Genomic DNA, 22748 nt, shown 5'->3' with positions numbered 1-22748 from the left:
TTTCCTTCCTTAGGGAAAGTCATCCTTTTTTATTTCCATTGAATAAATAACTTTTTAAAATAGAAATTCCTCTATTACATTTCAACATGTTCATGCAAATCATTCTGCTTTAACATAATTTCATTATCATTTTAAAAGTACATATAAAACCGTAAGTACTGAAATGCCATACCTTAAAAAGTCTTCAGTGCGTGTATATTAATGACCTTTTTATGGAAACATACATCAAGGTATTAGTAACAGTAAGGTACAAACTCATTCTCTTTAATCTCAAAATTCAAACAGGGGTACTACACAGACCTCCATTTCTAATTGGAATAAATATCAGAAAAGGGTCATCTAGATAAAGGGCATTAATATGCCCCATTATCTTTCACCTAACTAGAATAGCCCAACTAGTCTTTCTATTTACACATTCCTGCAGCCTGCCAGTCCATTCTCCTTACAGAAGCCACAGAGCACTTCCACACTTAAACTCATTAAATGGCTTCTTGTTACACTTCCAATAAAATCTCAGTGTCGTATCATTTACGACTAAATTGTGATCTGGCATTTTACCCACTTGCTCACCTTCATCTGATGCCACTCACCCTCTGCCTCACTATGCACTAGTCTTTGCTCAATGTAAAACAAACTCCTAACCTAAGGGCTTTCAACTTGCCGTTAACTACAACTCTTTCACAAATACCTCCTCTTATCCTTTTCTTTGAGACAAGGTCTGGCTTTTGTCCAGGCTGGAGTGCAGTGGCACAATCTCAGCTCACTGCAACCTCCCCTTCTTGGGCTCAAGCCATTCTCTTACCTCAGCCTTCCAAGTAGCTGGGAAACCAGGCTCATGCTACCATGCCCGGCTAATTTTTGTACTTTTTGTAGAGATGGGGTTTTGCCACGTTGCCCAGGCTGGTCTCGAACTCCTGAGCTAAAGTGATCCAATGGCCTCAGCCTCCCAAAGTGCTGGGATTACAGGTGTGAGCCGCCATACCCGGCCTCCTCTTATCCTTCTGCTTTCTGATTAAATGCCACCCACTCAGAGAAGCCTCTCCTCTTCACCCATTTCAAATAATTCCTGTTGTTGCCACACTCTGCAATGATTTTTTTTTGGTATTTTTTGGTTTGCAACTTAAATTCCATGACAGCTGGCCAGGCACAGTGGCTCACTCCTGTAATTCCAGCACTTTGGGGAGGCTGAGGTGGGTGGATCACTTGAGGTCAAGAGTTCGAGACCAGCCTGGCCAACACGGTGAAACCCCTTCTCTACTAAAAATATGGAAATTAACCAGGCGTGGTGGCAGGCGCCTGCGGTCCCAGCTACTCAGGAGGCTAAGGCAGGAGAATCGTTTGAACCTGGGAGGCAGAGGTTGCAGGGAGCTGAGATGGCACCACTGCACTCCAGCCTGGGCAACAGAGTGAGACTCCTCCATCTTAAATTAAATAAATAAATAAATAAATAAATAAATAAATGAATTCCATGAGAGTAAAAATGTGTCTTGTTCTCTGTAACTCCATTACCTAGCCCAGCACCTGCCTCAAAATACCATTTTAATGTTTAATGAGTAATGAAAATATTTTTGAAATTCATAAGCCACTCACTGATTTTTAGTTCTAGAGTCTTGGCTACTCCTTTCTTATTCTGCCTATGTTCTAAATAACTTTGTTATTCAGCACTCCTAAAACCTGAATCTTTAGGCATTGTAAATCATATGAAATCCAGTGTAGGCTGGGTGCAATGGCTAACACCTGTAATTCCAGCACTTTGTGAGGCTGAGGTGGATCGCAAGAGCCCAGGAGTTCGAGATCAGCCTAGGCAACATAGTGAGACCTCATATCTATATAAAATTGAAATTAAAAAAAGAAAAAAAACTCCAGTGTACTTCAGAGATAGCTGTTACTTTATAGAACAAATGAAGTTTTAAAATATGTGCTGTGATTTGCTTGGCTAACCAATCATTAAAGAGTGCTATGATTAATTACTCCTAAAAACAGAAAATAAGGGTTTCTTCAAACCATACATATTCCCTCACAATTAACCATGCAATCTCCCAGGAGTTTTCAAAGCTACCATACAGTGGCAGGGCATGGTGGCTCACACCTGTAATCCCAGCACTTTGGGAGGCTGAGGCAGGCAGATCACTTGAGGTCAGGAGTTCAAGACAGCCTGGCCAACATGGCGAAACCCTGTCTCTACAAAAAACACCAAAAAAAATTAGCCAGGCATGATTGCACCTGTAGTCCTAGCTACTCGGGAGGCTGAGGCAGGAGAATCACTTGAAACCAGGAGGCAGAGGTTGCAGTGAGCCCAGATTGCGCCACTGCACTCCAGCAGCCTAGGCGACAGAGCGAGATTCCATCTCAAAAAATAAATAAATAAATAAATAAATAAATAAATAAATAAATAAATAAAGCAAGCTACTGTACATTTACTTACCACTTAAATTCTTGACACCAACAAGTACCCAATGTTTTGGGATTTTTTGTTGTTAATTCTATCACATTTTGTAGCTATAATCTAAAGTCATTGTTAGAGGCATAGACTTAAAGATAGATATTACTAGATAATTATACCCTTGGGAAACAAAGTTAGTTACTAACATAATTTTACTTATCTTCCTACCTACCAATATTAACCTTCTTTATTTAGTCTATAAATATAAACCAGAATTATTGTAACATGAAAAGCTGAGGACAATCACTACACAGAAGTATTATCTTGTTACAACTTAAAAATACAAATCTAAATGCCATACTTATTAAAACAAATACTACATGGAACTTGAGAGAAAAATTAAGATTCTGTCTGATGAAAGTAAAAGCCATTGGAGATGGCTAAACACACCCCCCTCTTTTTGAAAATATCCTCTTCCCTCTGTTTCTGTATTGTTACACTCTCCTGGGTTTCTTACTCCCTATTAATTTTTTTTTCCTTCTCCATTTCTTTCTTCTTCTTTGTGGGATGCTCTTCTTCTACCACTGTAAAAAAATAAAGATGTTCCTCAAAAGTCTCTCCTAGGTCTCTTTTCTCATGGTAGGCAATCTATTCCCTCCCTGATCTGTCTTACCCACTCCTACAGCTTCAACTCAAATCATGTGTACAAATGACTATCAAATATGTATTTACAGCCCTTTTCTCCTTCCTAAGCCTTACCCAACATATCCAAACTGCTTCAGAGATCTTCCCTCTCAAATTTTCCCCAGGCACCCCAAATTCAACAAATCTATAGGCAAACTATTACCTTCCCCCAAACCTGTCTTCCTATTTGCTATCTCAGTGAGAACTAACACCACTCACTCAACTGCTTAAGCCAGAATCCTGAGATTCATCCCCTTCACTATGACCCAACTTCCTGCCTCCCACAACCATATCCAATCAACCATCAAGTTCCACAGATCTCTCCTAAACACATCTATAATACATTCATTTCTGTCTCCCATCTGGCATTCCCCTTGTTCAGGACATTACTGCCTCTTGCCTAGACTATCAAAATGGTTTCCCTGCCTCTAGCTAAGATTCAGCAAGAAAGTAAGCATGACACAAGAGAGAATAAAATCTATCGGCTGTGGTTTCAATCATGCATTACACTGATGGTAAAAGAAAACATTTTTAAAACTGCTGATAATTGAACATGCAGGTAGCTTAGATTGATGTAAGTTCTTCTATCCAGTAAAATGGGTATAATTTTTTTTATAAGAAAATGGTTTTATTCCTAATTTTTAGTTCCCATACAGTTTACAAATACACTTTTACTCTGATAATACAGCTTTGCAACTAGCAAAGCAGTTGCACTAACACCCATAAATATAGGTGGGGAGACAATTAACATCCACTAACATATTCCATCTAACTCACAAAATTATGAAATTATATAAATATTCCTTAAAAAACAAGAAGTGGAAAGCAGTTTAAAGCAGCAACAGAATCAGATATATAATAAAGGGGCTTTTGCAGTTCATTTTTATCAGTACCTACACAAGACACTGTGATGGGCATTGAGAATTTTTAAAATATTATTACAATTATCATTATCATTAACTAAGAAATGTGCTAAATTCATTTTATCACTTATATTTAATTACCACCAAAAAATCACATGAATATAAATGTCAAGGAGGGGATTTAAACGGAAATGTGATAATGGGACCAATGGTACAGCCCTCAGGAAGGAAAGAAACAAATATAAAATATTTTCAATACACTGTGTAAATATATCATCACTTTTAGCAAAGAATTCTTTAAGAGTAATTGAGAGGGCATTCACTCTGACCTAGAGACAAAGGAATGCTTAGCCTTCAGAGATGAAGCCTGAGCAATCATAAAGACCATGAAATTGTGGAGGATGGGGAAGTAGAGGGCAGAAGAAACAGCATAATATATAAAATGGCACAGTGGCCTAAAAAAGACCATGACCATGCTCAGACAATCCCAACCTTGAAAACAGATGTACTCTTTAACTATGGCAAACAGTAAAAAATTCTGCTTTTACTGGCTTAATTCTTAAGTCTATATATACTGCTTACTCCTATTACACTACCAGAGTACTTTCTAGACGTTAGAACTTGCTGGTAAGGTCCAAATTTTTATGTGACAGTCTACATCAGGCTACTAGGAAACACACACACACACACACACACACACACAGATGATTATCGATCTCATCAAGGCTTAGGTATTTCATGGTATTTCAGATTACTGCAGTTATAAAGCTAGGTGCACACAATTACCAACCACAATGATATGCAAGTATACATTTCCCTTTTTGACTGATGAATATGGTTTGTCTGCTCGTAAATGTTATATCTTCATGACTGTTGTTAGTATACCTTAGTGTCTATGCTTGCAAAAATGTTATTGCCTATTTTATTGTGTAAAGTGGCCTATGAATTGTTGTTTTTATCTGTTTCTCAAATAAATCCCCTTTTTAAAATGTATGTGTCTTTTAAAAAATGTATTATTTTTTCCAGAATACATTTTTGGGATTTTGACCTTTCAGGATTGTGATCTGGGGGATTTTAGACTTTAAGGATGTTGATTTTTCAGGATTTCAACATTTGAGATTATGGCATTCGGGACCCTATCTTTTGGGATTATGACTGGCTCCCAAAATAATCTTATTAAATGTTATCATAATGTATACTTTGATAGCATTATGAATTTAACATATGTTTCATCTGTAAATTATAATGCTCATTACTAATTTAATCAGTCGATTATGTAGCTCTGAGCCTTACTAATCTTGGTCCTTAAAAAAAACAAATGTGTCTAAGAAGATGAGTGGGGGGAAAAAAGGAAAGATATAGGGAAGGAGGGAGAGAGAAAGGGCTTTCAAGAAAGAAAGCTTCAAATCTCTCCTGCCACCCTACAAAACTCACTAATAGCTCTTCTTTTTGAAATGTGAGGGTAGGTAATCCAGTCACAATTAACCTAGCCTGTGCTGAACAGAATTTGAGTGGTAAAACAGGGCAGTGATTTTCCAAAAATGTTTTGCAAAACACCCTTATAAAATACAAATTAAGAGAAATCCTAATAAAATATATAATGGCATAAATGACCTGGATGAAGTGAAGTGGGCAACCACAGAGCCCCACTTGCTTGCTCCCACTGAGCCAATTCCATGAAACCTTAGGAATCCACTCAACACAATTTGAAACCACTGGGCCTCCTGAGGGAAAGCCAGGTCTCGTCTACCCCAAAAAGTTTGTTACTTGATTCTAACAGGCAAACCTCTCTCCTCTTTACCCTCTTATTTCCTGGAGCCTGCTCTTTCACAGAAGGCTTCCCAAAGATGGCCTTGGATGAGCTGTATGGTTGAAGGAATGTACAGCTGTGTACAGATACTGGGAGCAGGGATAAGAGATAGGAGGTATAACAGAGAAAGCATTTTTGGACATGAGAGTTCATTAAGCTCATTCAGAGAAGTGTCTGCTAAACAGAAAGGGGGACCAGAGATATAGACACAGAGAGATGCCCACATACCCACATTCCTGTACACATATGCATGCCCAGGCACACACCCATACATACAACCCTGCCTGCACACACACATGCACACACAAAAACGTGAGGGAAAAGCTCTTTGGAAAAGGCAGCTCGAAGTGGGATGAATACCTCAGACCCCGTCCACCTCATTATCTTATCCAGAAAAAATACAGCAGTGTTTCTCAAACTTTAATGTGCATATAAATAACCTAAAGATCCTGTTAAAGTGCAGGTTCTGATTCAGTAAGTCCTCAATGAGGCCTGAGATTGTACATTTCTAACAAGCTCCCAGGTGATGCTAACGCCACTGGTCTGTGGACCACACTTTGATAGCAACATCCTACATAACAACACATCTCCACATGATCTATATTATAATTGAAAAACAAAGTTCCCTGGTAAAATAAGACTGAGAACTGCTCAATTAAATAAGACAAAACAAACTGGAGCCTTCTCAGAGACTGGAGGACTTCTCAGAGACTAACTTAGAGGACCAAGATGAGGTGAGAATGGTTATGAGAAGGCCCTAAAATGGGAAAAAGTCTACTTTTTTCCCATTCTTCCAATGAGAGATACTTCAAGTTTCAATTTTAAATGCTAATATCTATGCAAAAATACAGAGTGGAAACACAACATTTTAGAAGTAGCTAACTTCTGACTGGAATGATAATATGAAAGTAATCATTACTATCTTCCTCCTTATACTTCCTTAAATCTTTAATGTATACATAATACTTTTATAATCATGAGAAAAAGAATTATCTTAAGGAAAAAATAAAACTCCATCCCCCACACCCAGATTCTTTACATTAGCATTTAGAACAATTACTTTATTCAGACTTACATAAAACATAAAAGATTTTCTAGTAAAGGAAGAACTGTTGGTGAAGTAAAGAATGAAGCAATCATAACATTTTAGAAGGTAGCCTAGAAATAAATATTAGTGAAGAGACTTTGGGCTGTGGGGGAACAAAAGACAAATAGCAAAAATGGATGGAACAAAGAGGAAAGAAGACCAAAATCACTTTGCCTACTCCACAAATGCACCAAGAGCTTTACCTGTTGAGCAGCTACCTCCCTGGCATAAAAATCATTTACTTGCTGCCATTCTGGGTTGACTGTCCCTAGTATGTTCTATAAAAGTAAAGTATGTTGTGCAAAGGAACCCTGATCAGACTATAAAACATGTAAAGATGAAATTGTTTAATTCATATGTCTAAAAATTGTCAGGGGGCTATACAAACTTTACACCATACACACACATCCAGTCATTCACACATTCACATATTATCAAAGTGATTATATTACTATCAGTGATTCTTAATATTTGTATCACAAATAAAAGAGAGAAATAATACTTACTGGTATTTCTCCTGAGAAACACTATGATATCAAAGAAGTGAGGATATACAGCAAAATAAAAGTTGTTATAAAAGACATAAAAATGAAGTTTGTTAACATTTGTACTTCAAAAATATTAGTAAATATAGGAAAAAAGACAGCCATTTTATTCTTTATTCACCATACTATTAGCCTAGATTTTTAACATTTAGTTCTTAAGTTCTCATATTATTTATAAGTAGTAGGTCTAATGTTAGAAACTGTCAAGAGGTATACCACTAGATCTAGGTATAGGCAAAATTATAAGAAGAAATCTTTAAGAAGTTACTTGCTAGCAAATTTAATTAAATGCTACCACAGAAAGGTTATAAAATGGGACTGGGGGCTAGGCATGGTGGCTCACACCTGTAATCTCAATACTTTGGGAGGCTGAGGCAGGAGGGGTGCTTGAGGCAAAGTTTGAGACCAGGCTGGACAACATAGCCAGACCTCATCTCTACAAAAAATTTTAAAATTACCTGGGTGTGATGGAGCACGCCTGTAGTCCTAGCTACTTGGGAGGTTGAGGCTTGAGCCCAGGAGTTTGAAGTTATAGTAAGCTATGATCGCACCACTGCACTCCGGCCTGGGTGACAGAGCAAGACTCTATCTCTTTAAAAAAAAATTTTTTTAAGTGACTGGAAATTCAGATTTCTAAATCTCACATTGATCAACTACTGACCCAAGTCACAATACTTCCAGCCTGTTTTCTTACCTATCAAGAGGATACAAGGCTAGAGCCATGAGTTTCAACAAATAGAAAAGACCTCACCCAGCAGATTGCTAAATATTATGTTAGTTCCCCAAGTTCCACAATTAAGAATCCTCCAAACTTAGCTGAAAATCCCAACAAGAAGGTTTTGAAAACAATAGTAGTCTCAGCCCATTTCAAAAGTTTAATACAAGCCTCTCTACTTACAATCTCTCAAGATCTTCCCTCTGAAGACGCTCTTATCTGTCTATCATTAAGGTTTCAAGTAATAAAAACTTGTCTGGCTCAGGATGTGACTAAACACTCTAGAAACACTTCAAAGGTTCCTTTTAGCTCTAAAATTCTCAGTAATTCTATAATTTCCCACAATAAACAATATTGTAGAATGAAGTACATACAGAATCTTTTAAAACATGATTATAAATCACAGCTCATATAACAAAAGGTACCGTCTTAACAACCATGAAAGCCAATAAACAAAACACTGTAGGTGTTCAACAAATGATCAACAAACATTTGTTAAATAATTATTCCAAGCTATAAAGATTTAAGGAAAACATACCTTAAAGAAAAAAACACTAAGGTTTCACCAAATCCTTGAATGAAAACTTGATATTCCACAGAATGTTAAACTTTCTACCAATGTTGGCCCTATATCTAACCTTGAAGGAAAGAGAAATAAGCAAAAAAACCTTTCATTCAACCAGGATGGTTTTATAAACCTCTTTATTAAAGACAAATGAGTGAAAAGATCAACCAGTAATCCAACAACCCAGGTTTCAATCTAGGCTCTAACATTAATTATTTGACTAGCGGACCATCTTCCTCACCAGCCATATAGGGGCGGTTTGATGAGCAAATAGAAGGATATATAGGAAAGCACTCTGAACACAGTAAAGCACTATACAAGTGTGCTTCCATAAAACGGCAGGATTGTTAAATTTATATATATTCAATACTTGAAAAATCATCCCAGGAATCATCTACTTTGTAAATAAAATAATTTTGTACTAGGGTTACATTATTTAGTGTCTGTTTCATAAGTTACCTATTTTATTGGTTATATTGGCAATGATCGCCAGCATGATATTCAGGGATTTTTTTTCCTTTTCTTTCAAAAGCATTGTTGAGAAGATTAAATGGTTTTAATTCTCATTGTTGAGAAGATTAAATGATAAAGCCATTATCACAGTGGCTGACACACAGTAAGTGCTCTGTAAGTAGTGGCCATTACTGTTAAGGAATAAATGGTGGCTTATAATTTATTGCTGCCAAATTCTTTTTTGTTGTTGTTGTTACCATTGGTAGTTTCTGGTGTTGGAAACTCAGTAAAAAGCTGTGTCTTTCATTATCTGTCACTCGTGCAGTGCTTTACTGTGCTCAGAATGTTTTCCTATATACACTTCCATTTGCTCATCAAACAACCCTATGAGACTGGTGAAGAAGGTAGAAATCCAGTCACAGAATTAATATTAGAGCCCACATTGACACCCGAGTTGTTTGAAAGAGGTTTATAAAACTATCATAGTTGGGTGAAAGGTTTCTTTGCTTATTCCTCTTTCCTTCAAAGTTACATATAGGGCCAGCATACTATGTAGGAAGTTTCAGTCTACTGAAATTTTACGTCAATTATATAACTATCATCTTAAAAACAGCAGTTTCTTTAAAATACATACACACACACACACACACACATATATATACACAAACAAAAAGATAAAGAAAAGGCTTTACCCAGCAATGAAGTGCCAGCTGTTTCAAAGAACATAATTTGGGTGAAATTTCTTAGGGGAGAAAGTAATCAATCAAACTGGAAATTGGCCATGATGTTAAAGCACATTTTACCAAAAGTGCTTTATTTATATTTATTTATTTATTTGTACAGACAGGGTCTCGCTATGTTGCCCAGGCTAGTCTTGAACCCTAGGCTCAAGCAATCCTCCTGCCTCAGCCTGTAAAAGTGCTGGGATTACAGGTGTGAGCCACCTCGCCCCACCAGAAGTGCTTTATTAATAATGGCCACATGCAACCATAAAAAAGGATGAGTTCATGTCCTTCGCAGGGACATGGATGAAGCTGGAAACCATCATTCTCAGCAAACTAACACGGGAACAGAAAACCTAACACCGCATGTTCTCACTCATAAGTGGGAGTTGAACAATGAGAACACATGGACACAGGGAGGGGAACATCACACACTGGGGCCTGTCGGGGGGTGGGGGGCAAGGGGAAGGAGAGCATTAGGACAAATACCTAATGCATGCAGGGCTTAAAACCTAGATGATGGGTTGATGGATGGAGCAAACCACCGTGGCACATGTATATCTATGTAACAAATCTTCAAGTTCTGCACATGTATCCCAGAAGTTAAAGTAAAATAAATAAATAAATAAATAATAATGGCCACAACAATAACTGATTTCATATAAGCACAGACTTCTCCAAAAACTAGAACTACGTTGGAAAATCCATTCTCAACTCCTTGTATTTACTCACTAGCAAATATTACCTATCTTCTGCGCTAGAATTCAAACCCTTAAAGGCTAGAATTGGGTTTCATCCACAATTCTGTAGTCCTAGCATAATTCATTGCATGTGTTTCCCAGTAAGCATGTATTTATAACATATTTTAGTTTCTGATAGGCCCTTGATGTCAACTACCTTAACTTTAAAAATCATTCAACAGAAAACAATTTAGGTGAAGAATACAATATATTTCTTTTTTTATTATACTTTAAATTCTGGGATACATGTGCAGAACCTCCAGGTTTGTTACATAGGTATACACGTGCCATAGTGGTTTGCTGCATCCATCAACCCGTCATCTACATTAGGCAATTCTTCTAATGCTATCCCTCCTCCAGCCCCCCACCCCGCGAGAGGCCCCCATGTGTGATGTTCCCCTCCCTGTGTCCATGTGTTCTTATTGTTCAACTCCCAGTTATGAGTGAGAATATGTGGTGTTTGGTTTTCTGATCCCGTGTTAGTTTGCTGTAAATGATGGTTTCCAGCTTCATCCATGTCCCTGCAAAGGACATGAACTCATCCTTTTTATAGCTGCATAGTATTCCATGGTGTATATGTGCCACATTTTCTTTATCCAGTCTATCATTGATGGGCATTTGGGTTGGTTCCAAGTCTTTGCTTTTGTGAATAGTGCTGCAATAAACATACGTGTGCATGTGTCTTTACAGTAGAATGATTTATAATCCTTTGGGTATATACCCAGTAATGAGACTGCTGGATCAAATGGTATTTCTGGTTCTAGATCCCTGAGGAATCACCACACTGTCTTCCACAATGGTTGAACTAATTTACACTCCCACCAACAGTGTAAAAGCGTTCCTATTTCTCCACATCCTCTCCAGCATCTGTTGTTTCCAGACTTTTTAATGATCGCCATTCTAAATGGCATGAGATACTATCTCATTGTGGTTTGATGTGCATTTCTCTAATGACCAGTGATGAGTTTTTCACATTTGTTGCCTGCATAAATGTCTTCTTTTGAGAAGTGTCTGTTCATATCCTTTGCCCACTTTTTGATGGGGTTGTTTTTTTTCTTGTAAATTTAAGTTCTTTGTATATTCTGGATATTAGCCCTTTGTCAGATGGACAGATGGCAAAAATGTTCTCCAATTCTGTAGGTTGCCTGTTCACTCTGATGATAGTTTCTTTTGCTGTGCAGAAGCTCTTTAGTTCAATTAGATCTCATTTGTCAATTTTGGCTTTTGTTGCCACTGCTTTTGGTGTTTTAGTCATAAAGTCCTTGCCCATGCCTCTGTCCTGAATAGTTTTTCAGGACATAAAACCTTGCCTAGGTTTCCTTCCAGGGATTTTATGGTTTTAGGTCTTATGTTAAAGTCTTTAATCCATCTTGAGTCAATTTTGTGTAAAGTGTAAGGAAGGGATCCAGTTTCAGTTTTCTGCATATGGCTAGCCAGTTTTCCCAACACCATTTATTAAATAGGGAATCCTTTCCCCAGTGTTTGTTTTTGTCAGGTTTGTCGAAGATTAGATGGTTGTAGATGCGTGGTGTTATTTCTGAGGACTCTGCTCTGTTCTATCGGTCTATATGTCTGTTTTGGTACCAGTACCATACTGTTTTGGTTACTGTAGACTTGTGGTATAGTTTGAAGTCAGGTAGCATGATGCCTCCAGCTTTGTTCTTTTTCCTTAGGACTGTTTTGGGTATACAGGCTCTTTTTTGGTTCCACATGAAATTTAAATTAGTTTTTCTAATTCTGTGAAGAAAGTCAATGGTAGCTTGATGGGGATAGCACTGAATCTATAAATTACTTTGGGAAGTATGGCCATTTTCACAATATTGATTCTTCCTATCCATGAGCATGGAATGTTTTTCCATTTGTTTGTGTCCTCTCTTATTTCCTTGAGCAGTGGTTTGTAGTTCTCCTTGAAGAGGTCGTTTACATCCCTTGTAAGTTGTATTCCTAGGTATCTTATTCTCCTTGTAGCAATGGAATATACAATATATTTCTAAATACGCTGTACACTTTCACAGCTTCATTGGTTTATTTTAGTCAAGAAACACTTCGTTTTTGGCTATATTATATCATATAAATTTCAACTATCTGAAAAATGAGACCTAATAAGTGGCCACAAATGAGATCATAACAATATTATACAACTTGCCAAAGCTGTTCCTTAAAAATGCTAAGGTGTTCATGTACAAGACCATCCTTGAAATAATGCTAAAACATTTGGGTGCAGTGGTTCATGCCTGTAATCCCAACATTTTGGAGGCCAAGGTGAGAGGATTGCTTTGGCCCAGGAGTTCGAGACCAGACTGGGCAACATAGGGAGACACCCCCTCTCTACCAAAAATTTAAAAATTAGCCAGACATAGTGGCACACCCCTGTAGTCCCAGCTACTTGGGAGGCTAAGGTGGGGGGACCACTTCAACCTGGGAGGTTGAGGCTGCAGTAAGCTATATCCACACCACTGCACTCCACCCTGGGCAACAGACTGAAACCCTGTCTCAGAAAATAAATAAATAAATAATACTAAAACGATTTATACCTACAACTTAGAGACAAAATAGTCTGATAATATTTTTACAAACATAGTGTTCAAAATTATTGGAAAAGCAACGTCAGGTGTCAAATAGCAATAGTCAAATTTGAAGAAACATTAATTGAAAACATTTAAATATCTACAATACTTCAGGTATTTTATTAGCTTCTGGGAATACCAAAGTGAATAAGACGGTCTCTGCCCTGTAGGGCAGATAAGTGTCTAGACAATTATACTACAATATATTTATTCTCCAGGAATAATTACATATACATACAGCCATGCATCATTTAATGACGGATATGTTCTGAAAAATGCATCGTTAGGTGATTTCATTGTCGGAACATCACAGAATGTATTTATACAAACCTAGATGGTACAGCCTACTACATACCTAGGCTATATGGTAGAGCCTATTGCTCTGAAGCTACAGGTGTACAGGATGTTACTATACTGAATGTTGTAGGTAATCGTAACACCATGGTAAGTATTTGTATCTAAACATAGAAAAAGTAGAGTAAAAATATAGTATCATTTTATGGGACTGTATATGTGGTCCCCCACTGACCAAAATGTCATTATGGAGTGCATGACTGACTCTACATACATAGAATCAATATGATACCAAGGGGTGGAGGGATGGTAATCCTAGAGGGCTTCTTTGAAAAGTACCATATGGTGGCTTACGCCTGCAATCACAGCATTTTGGGAGGCTGAGGCAGGCGGATCACGAGGTCAGGAGATGGAGACCATCCTGGCCAACATGGTGAAACCCTGTCTCTACTAAAAATAAAAAAATTAGCTGGGTATGGTGGCACACGTCTGTAATCCCAGCTACTCAGGAGGCTGAGGCAGCAGAATCGCTCAAATCTGGGAGGCGGAGATTGCAGTGAGCCAAGATCGCGCTACTGCACTCCAGCCTGGCGACAGAGCAAGAGTCCTTCAAGAAAGAAAAGAAAGAGAAGAAAGAGAAGAAAGAAAGAAAGAAAGAAAGAAAGAAAGAGAAAAAGTACCATATGATAAAAATAATTCAGTGCTGACACAGCACAGGATTGGGATAAGCAGCAGGAAATGAAGCTAGGAAGGTAGTTTAGGGATAGATTATTATTATGGCCTTGAACACTATCCTAAGGATCTCAGCCTTTATTCAGCAGCCACTAATAGGACTCAATTTTTTTTAAAATATACAGGGACCAACATAATCACATAGGTTTCAAAAAAGATAATGAAGATAATGTTAGTAGCATTCCAAAGGAGAGACCAATTTGTCCAATAGTTCATGACAGAAGTGATATGGGCTTCTGAACTGTAATTACGTAAAAGGAAAAAGGATAGATTTAAGAGACAATCCAGAGAAAGGACATGAAGGAGGACTACAAATTAGAATCAAAGCTGAGACAATGACGGTTTCTAGCTGAGGTTCCAGAAAGGAGTTTATGCCACATACAAAGTAAAGAATATACACATGCCAGGTTTGGGGAGGCAGAAATGGGTTTCAGAGATATACACAGAAATCTATGAAAAAGGAGTCTTAGAGACATGAAGGAAGTAGAGTTTCAATTTAAAAAGGGCCAACAACATCAAATACTTTGGAGGTGACATCAACAGATGAGTGAGATTGGGCCACTGAGTTAAACAACTAGGATATTAGTTATCAGGCCTCACACTATAAAGGAAATAAAAAGAATACCTGCTGAAGTAAAGCCATTGCATGTAGAAACCCAAGCCAATAAACTCTAGACCAGCAGTTCACAAACTTTTTGGTCTTAGGATCATTTACACTCTTAAAATTTAAGAGTTTTTGTTTTTTGTTTTTCTTAATGTGGGTCATCTATCGATGTTTACTATATTAGAAATAAAAACTGATAAAAATCTAAATATATTAGTTCATTTAAAAAATAAATACATCACATATTAAATGACATATTTTTATTTTAAAAACTTATTATTTTCCAAAACAAAGATATTTTGTATGAAGAGTGGCATCGTATATTTCTGCAAACCTCTAACATCTGGTTAGTAGAAGACACCTGGATTGTCATATCTATCTCAGCATTCAATTTGTTGCAATATGTTGTTTTAGTCCAAAAATATTAAGAAAATCTGGACTCTCACAGATATACAGTTGAAAAGAGGTAAGTAGTTGAATAGCATTTTCAGATAACTATAGGTGTTATTCTTTGATACTACATAAAAACACAGTTGTTTCTCAAAGGTTAGTTGCAATATGAAATCTGAAACCACATCAATGAAGTTTTCAGTGTTCCCTTAAAATTTGTTGGTATTTTGTACTTCGATGGATTACCCATTACAGTTTTGTAAAATCATACATCGGTAACTAGGAACCATTTGTTTGCTGAGTTATGCGTAGCTTCCAAATGCTGACACATTTCATGGTGAAATATCAGAAATTATATTCATTGATACCACCACTAATCTTCTCAGAAAAGTCTTTATACACAGAAACTCTAAAGCTCATTGTTACTACAAATTTTCAAAAATTCTAATTTTCACTTGAATGATTATCACTGGCAACATATAGTATCAAGTGTTTTCCTTGAAGTGATATATTTTTTGAATATATTCATTTTCAAGAAAATATATGCTAAATATCCAAGTCTGAATAACTATGGTATTTCAGGTAGTCTTTCAAGTAAAAATGATGCTCTATGACAAAAAGACTAGCTCTGCTTGCAAGACAAACTACACACGTGCTTTCCCTTAACCACTGTACTTTGGTATACAGTAGAAGTGCTTTATGTGTAGTTCCCATTTTGTCAGACAGAATATTTTTAAAAATATGAGATGTAATAAAATTAGTAAATTTTTCTGCTTCAAGGATATTCTTAATTCAAACTGACATTATTCTTACTGCATGCATGTACATGGTGGTGAATATTACAATGAAGATAGCAATTTGGTGCCACTGCTTTGATTCATGCTAAGGTACTGGCAGTTTTACCCATCACTGCCTCTGCACCATCACAGTGAAAAAGGCAAATAACATCTTCAAATTATTATAAAAACAGTGTGAACCTCATAGAAAGCTTCAACTAAAAAGATCTCAGGGACTCTCAGTGTCCCTCAGACTACACTTTGAAAACCACTCTGATATCCAGACTACACAAACACTAATAATCACTTGTAAAATTTACCCATATACAATTAACCAGTGTTGAGTCCTCTTACAGGACAAAAAACAAACAAGTAAGAAATCTCCTAGAATAAGGAGTCTCTGAACAACTAAATGGTTGCTACAAAGGCTCCTCAGATAGACAGGAGGCGGCTCAGGAACCATGCATTTCTTTAAAAAGGACTTATGTAGATGGTCCTCAACTTTTTTCTCCCATTCCTACACCAAAAGTCTAGAAGAATCAGTGCCAAACCTCAAATTTGAAGACATAAAGCAAGTATGACAAGAAAACAACGATGCTGAAAAGATTTCTACCAGATGATAGTTGGTTTAAGCTTCTTTCAGAATGTGGATTTTATAGCTTACTTTTAATAGAAGCTGAAATAACTCACTCTTTTTACCTAACCATAATAATACTACTGTGTTCAGTTATAAACAACATATATTTTTAATGAAGAAGTTCCACCTCTTCAGCCTACACATAAAGGAAAGATCTACTAACACTAAACCTCACATATAGAGCTTGGTACAGTTAAAGCGGTTCTAATTTGCAAAACTGTAAAATTTTAAAGAAACAAAAAAATCCATTTTGCTCACCACTGTATGTCTAGTATCCAACTCAGCCCTTAAATGAGATGCTCAATAAACATTTGCTGAATGCTGAATATTGAAATGGTTGATATGAAATGAGATATGAACCCAGGTTACCAAAATCATACTAGTGTAACATCTAGCACTCTTTCTACTATGTGAAATCTTTTTCATAGCTCTCTAAAATAACACCTATGAGAAACCTAAAGGACTGTTATAATATCCTCTAACAAAATGTAACATTACCTGTTACATTTGAAAGCCTGGTATGAACCATTTAGACCACAGTTTGAAACCCAAACCAATAATTCTATCATTTTCATTTCTAAATATTTGCTATCTGAATTAAGCAATATTAAGTAACTGTCCACTACTAGATGAAGTACCAATAAGACACCAGTCTTAATTTAATCATCACACATTGATTATCACCCTCATACAGACTATCCTTAATATTTAATATTTCATTTTCTCTGATGATTCAGAATTTTGTTTTTTTGAGACAAGGTCTCACTCTGTTGCCCAGGCTGGAGTGCAGTGGTATGATCACAGCTCACTGCAACCTCGAACTCTGGGGCTCAAGGGATCCTCCCACTTCAGCCTCCTGAGTAGCTGGGACCACAGGCATGCACCACCACACCCAGCTAATTTTTTTAATGTTTAGTAGAGACGAGATCTCACTGTGTTGCCCAGGTTGGTCTCAAACTCCTGGCCTCAAGAAATCCTCCTGTCTCAGCCTCCCAAGGTGCTGGGCTTACAGGTGTGGGCCACTGGGCCAGCCAAGAATGATCCTTAATTTCCTAAAGTTTCTTGCATTTATATTTGGGATATTTCTTGCCTTATAAGAATCTTCAGATAGGCTGGGCACAGTGTCTCACTCCTGTAATCCCAGCACTTTGGGAAGCCGACGCAGACGGATCACCTGAGGTCAGGAGTTTGAGACCAGCCTGGCCAGCATAGTGAAACCCCACCTCTACTAAAAATACAAAAATTAGCCTGGTGTGGTGGCGGGCACCTGTAATCCCAGCTACCACAGAGGCTGAGGCATGAGAATTGCTTGAACCTGGGAGGTGGAGGTTGCAGTGAGACGAGGTCACGCCACTGTACTCCAGCCTGGGCGACAGAGCAAGACTGTCTCAAATTCTGCCTCAAAAAAAAAAAAAAAGAAAGAAAAGAAAAGAAAGAAAAGAAACTTCAGATATAAAGACTGTGCAGCATCTTGAAAATAATGTGTCACCATGGCATTTTGTTTCCTTTTAAAAAATTTCCTGTCAGTTTGACATTTACTACTGTTTCTCTCACAAAAGCCCAATGTAAAAAATTTTGGAGTGAGGGGCTGAAAAATTACCTGTTGGGTATAACGTTCACTATTTGGGTAATGGGTACACCGGAATCCCAATCCCACCACTCTGCAATATACCCAAGTAACAAACATGCACATGTACCCCAAAATCTAAAATAAAATTAAAACTTGAGGAACTGAAGCTACAACAAATCATTTTATTTTGAAATACATGCCATGAATGTAACTTCGTTCTCTAGAAAGACATGATCTACCATGGATATAGCCAAAGGAAATGGGCTTCTGTTGCATAAAGAATTTGAACTTAATATTATTTAAAGAAAAAAAATTATATTGCCAATAAAGACTTTAAAGGGGCCAGAATGGTGGCTCATTCCTATAATCCCAGTTCTTTGGGAGGCCAAGGTGGGAGGATCACTTGAGCTCAAGAGTTTGAGACTAGCCTAGGCAACATAGAGATCCCCCATCTCTACAAAAAATAAGAAAATTAGCCACACATGGTGGTGTGCATCTGTAGTTTCAGCTACTTGGGAGGCTGAGGTAGGAGGATTCCTTGAACCTGGGAGTTCGAGGCTGCAGTGAGCCTGGATGATGCCACTGCAACCCAGCCTGGGCAACAGAATGAGATCTTATCTCAAAAAAGAAAAAAGAAAAAAAAAAGACTTCAAAGGTAGAACAAGGACTCAATCTTCTCTGCAGGTCTAAAAAGAAAAAAGTTTTTCAAATGTCTAGAATGGCTTAGACTTGGCCTAACATTTGGCAATGAGGCAGAATCAGTTCAAAGGTCAGTCTGACCCAAAGGATTCAAATCCCATCTGTGGGTCACACAAACAAATCATTAGCAAACTGCATCCTTCTGCTCTGCAGCTATCCAGTCTTGGCTTTAGTACTTGCCAACCTTACTCTGGAAATTACCCTGTTAATTAATAAGTCAATTATGGAGAATTATTTCTTCCAACTACTGAAACTTTTGCTACTCAACACCGGTCTGCAGTCCTTTAATCTTGTTTTTTTAACATTACCAGAGAGGAAAAATATTAATATTCTGTGATGCAATCAATATCTTCTCTAGTAACAATACCCTGTTCCACACTGTTCTATACAAACACAGATTCTACCCTGAATTTCAGAAACCACTAGGAAAATAACAGATAACAGAGAAATTAGAGCTCTTAGGTTTAACTTAGAGCCAAAATCAAAAGAGAAGAGACAATTCAGAGAGAGGAAGGAAGAAGCTGAGAGGGTCGTGGTGTAGAACACTTACTTTCAGGAACACAGTGTCCCTTAGATTTCTGGTGAGTTGCCCAGAGCCTCTTCAGTTTCAATCCAAATGACAATGCTTCTCTGAGTCCTCCTCAAGTAATGTTTCCACCACTAAAAATTGGATCTACAAGAGCTCAGATGTACTGGTAAAAAAAAAAAATGTCAGGGGCCCCCATGTGGGCCTCAAGCCTCTTTTAAACTAGGCCCACTTCTCTGTCCTGGGCCAACTCCCCTGTGTACTATATTCCTTCTTCTTCCAGGTGCCAGGTATTCAGCCTGTTTCTTCTCTTCTGAGCTGCCACCACCTACTCTATTTCTCAGGGTTCCTCTAACCCCAAGACTGGCTGTGGAGTAGGACACCAGCTTCCCCCCTTCCTTGCTGTCCCTGCAAATAAACATATAGGCTCTTCTAGTTTCAGTATTTTTCTAATGGCTACAAGAAAATAGAGAGGGAACAACAAAAAGCAATAATATATAGTACCAGAGATCAAGATTATAATTGTTTCCACTTTAATGTTCCTGCCTCCAAAAAACGAATTTTCTAAAAATTGCTTATTGAGCATTTTAAAAAGCACAAAGTACTAACACAGATACACAAATATACTCTAAACCAACTCCAACCTTACACAGCCAAGAAGATACTCTGCTTTTCAAAATACTTAAATCACAAATCACGGGTCCAAAAATAGTAACCACAATCATTTTAGCAAATACTTTTTTTCTTTTTGGAATGTTCTGTTGTAATCCCTTAAATTTAGCATACGTTTGAAAGTTTGCTTTTTGAATATGAAAAATGTACCAAATATTTTATCCATTGTGGGAATATACAAAAAGCATATGATGATTTACAAAAAACAAGCATGTCAAAACCAGGGAGCTTCACTGAGAAATTTTTCAGATAAGTTACTGTCAACCATTCCTGTCTCTAAATTTTAAACTTAATAAAATTCTGTAAACGGTGTTTTTCAAAAAAATCAAGATCTCATTTTTTAGAAATCTAACGTCTACTGAATATTTGTATATGTCAATATTACATGTGCCTTCTTTTTTAAAGCAACAGTAAGATTAGTATGCTTATTGTTATAGTTTAGTTTCTAATGGACTTTGTAATATCAAAATACATATCTTCTCTAAATATTAAGTAATAAATCACAGGATTATATTTAATTCAAAGGGTACCTTCGTATAAGAATCAAGGAGCTCGATAACTAAGTGCTGACAGATTAAGAATGCCACTGACTGAATTTCCTGGATGATTTTCTTTATTCACTTAATTCAAAGTCATTTTTTAAAAGACAGAGTTATTATACTGCAAGCTTACAATAAATAAAGCCTGAAAATAGGCAGAGATCTTTTCATCTCATTTGTCTAAGAGACTGCCATTTAATCAAACTAAAGATATAAAGGTACTTTCAGTAAAAATCTGTTCCTGTGACTGGGCTCATCTCCAACTACTTATTTATAAAATATTAGAGTACTGGAATAAAAACACTAAATAAAACCTTGATCTGACCCTTCCAGAAGTACATGTAGAAAAAGAAGTTTTAATATATTGTGTATTCTGCAATCAGATACTTTTCTTTCTTTAGGAACGAAATTAAATTACATCCTTTGCTCCTAAAGAGGATTTTATGGGTTTTCCTTGATCCCCACACACTAACACAACAATGCAGCCAACATTTTTATACCCAGAGTGGGGAGAGGGGCATTACACCCAGCGATACGAATTAAATCGCAGTAGCTAATGCCTCCCTTAAATAATTTATTCTCTCTTGGCAGCAAAAAACGTTACAGCCTCTTCAATTACCCCTCACCGCAAACCATCGCCTGGGTTGCGATCAATGTGACCCAGTTCCTATCGCCACAGCCACCTCCGTCTGCCTCCTCCCGCCGGGTCCGCGAGTGTCATGGGAGGGGGCGGCAGCCGCAGGGGCGTCCTCTGGTCGCCACCCCGCCGGCCGGCGGCGCGAGGGGCAGGCCCGGGACTCACCGGGTGGAGGTGCCCTTCCGCACATCGCACATCATGCACTTGAAGGCCTCGGCGCTGTTCCGGAAGGTGCAGACGCTACAGTCCCAGTAACCCTCATCCGAGGACGGCTTCGGCTGCCGCTTCGGCCTGCAGGACACAACCCGGACACGACGCGGCGCGGGGTCACCAGCAGGCCGCGCCCGGTGCCCGGGCCCCGCGGCCGCCCCCGCCCCGCCCCCCGCCCCAATTCTGCGACCCCCGCCCCGCGGGCCCCCGGCGCGCCGCGCTCCGGCTGAGGGGGAAGGGAATCAGGAAGAGGCAGGGCGCGAGCGCGGCCGCAGTCGCCGCCGCCACAGCCGCTCTGACACCCGGGCGGCCACTCCGGTCGCCGCCGCCATCGCGGCTCCATTGTGGGGCGGCCGGCGCCGGCCCCCTCAAGCGGCAGCACTCGCACACCAGCGGCGCTGCCCCCGTGCTCGCCCCGGTGCCCGGGCGGCTAGCGAGGCGGCCACCCGAAGCCCTGCACGAGGGCCCTGCCGCCCGCACAGTCCGGGCCCCGGGGCCCGGGCGCTGTTACCTGGTGGGGCTCTTCTTGTCTCCCATGGCTTGGCTATCAACGCACGCCGAGAGTCGCCGCCGCGACCGCTCTGTTTGTCAATAAGGAGGATAATAAGCCGGGCGGAAGCGGGCGGGGGAGGAGGGAGGGAGGGGGCGGGGAAGGCCGCACCGCCGCGCTCGGGAGCCGCCGCCGGATCCCACGCAGCTTCCAGCTGTCGGGGAAACTCCTGCCTGGGCGCACGTGACCCCCGCCGGCCAACCAGCAGCCGCGCCGGAGACTTCAAACGCGGCCAGCGCGGCCCAGCACCCGCGGCGAGTTAGCTGACGGGCGGTGCGGGGGTGGCCGCGGTGGCCGCGGCTGCCCCGGGCGCCGGCGCCGCCTCTCCGCGCTGTTCCCCCGTTGCCCCCTTGGTACCCCCGGCTGCCGGGGACTGCCTCGCGCTCCAGAGCCCCTCTGAGGAGGAAAACGTCTGTCCCACCGACTGGCAGGGGATGCTCCTCATCCCGTGCGAAGCCTGGTCCAAGGTAGGGCCGGCCGGCGTTCGGAGGCCTGTCCAGGTCTGGACAGAAGTGCCAGCCCGGGGTCTCCAGGTAGAACGACTTTCCTGGCCTCCGCTGTCCTTAGCTACCCAGCCCCCGCCTGCAGGATACCGGGGGCAAGGCGGGAACCAACACGCAGCGCCATTGCTACATGCCTTAAAGCACTGTCTGGTTTATGCACACAGATGCTCTAACAAGTAGGGATTGTCACCCCTAACTTAGAGGAATTGAAATCAAGACTCAAGAGAGATTAGGTGACTTCATCTAGGCTACATAATTAGAAAATGACAAAGCCA

The 22748-nt window shown here is 39.4% G+C and overlaps 1 protein-coding gene across 6 annotated transcripts in view; it reads right to left on the bottom strand.

Annotated features, from left to right (window-relative positions):
• YAF2 (YY1 associated factor 2) overlaps positions 1-22154 on the bottom strand; it is a 76733-nt gene extending 54579 nt beyond the window's left edge. For 5 of the 6 annotated variants that reach the window (XM_016923633.3, XM_063785770.1, XM_001167723.7 and 2 more), the window contains exons 1-2: positions 21932-22154; positions 21376-21501 (exon numbers count right to left, since the gene is read on the bottom strand). In XM_016923633.3, the coding sequence (XP_016779122.1) occupies positions 21376-21501; positions 21932-21957 (152 nt within the window). In that variant the 5' untranslated portion in view covers positions 21958-22154. Of the gene's footprint in view, positions 1-19386; positions 19771-21375; positions 21502-21931 lie in introns of those variants that run through there. The other variant, XM_054664347.2, reaches the window with a different exon arrangement.
• Positions 22155-22748: the final 594 nt, after the last annotated feature.

Source organism: Pan troglodytes, chromosome 10 (genome assembly GCF_028858775.2).
Source record: "Pan troglodytes isolate AG18354 chromosome 10, NHGRI_mPanTro3-v2.0_pri, whole genome shotgun sequence".
Classification (NCBI taxonomy): domain Eukaryota; kingdom Metazoa; phylum Chordata; class Mammalia; order Primates; family Hominidae; genus Pan; species Pan troglodytes.
This window is presented reverse-complemented; position numbering and strand designations above follow the sequence as displayed.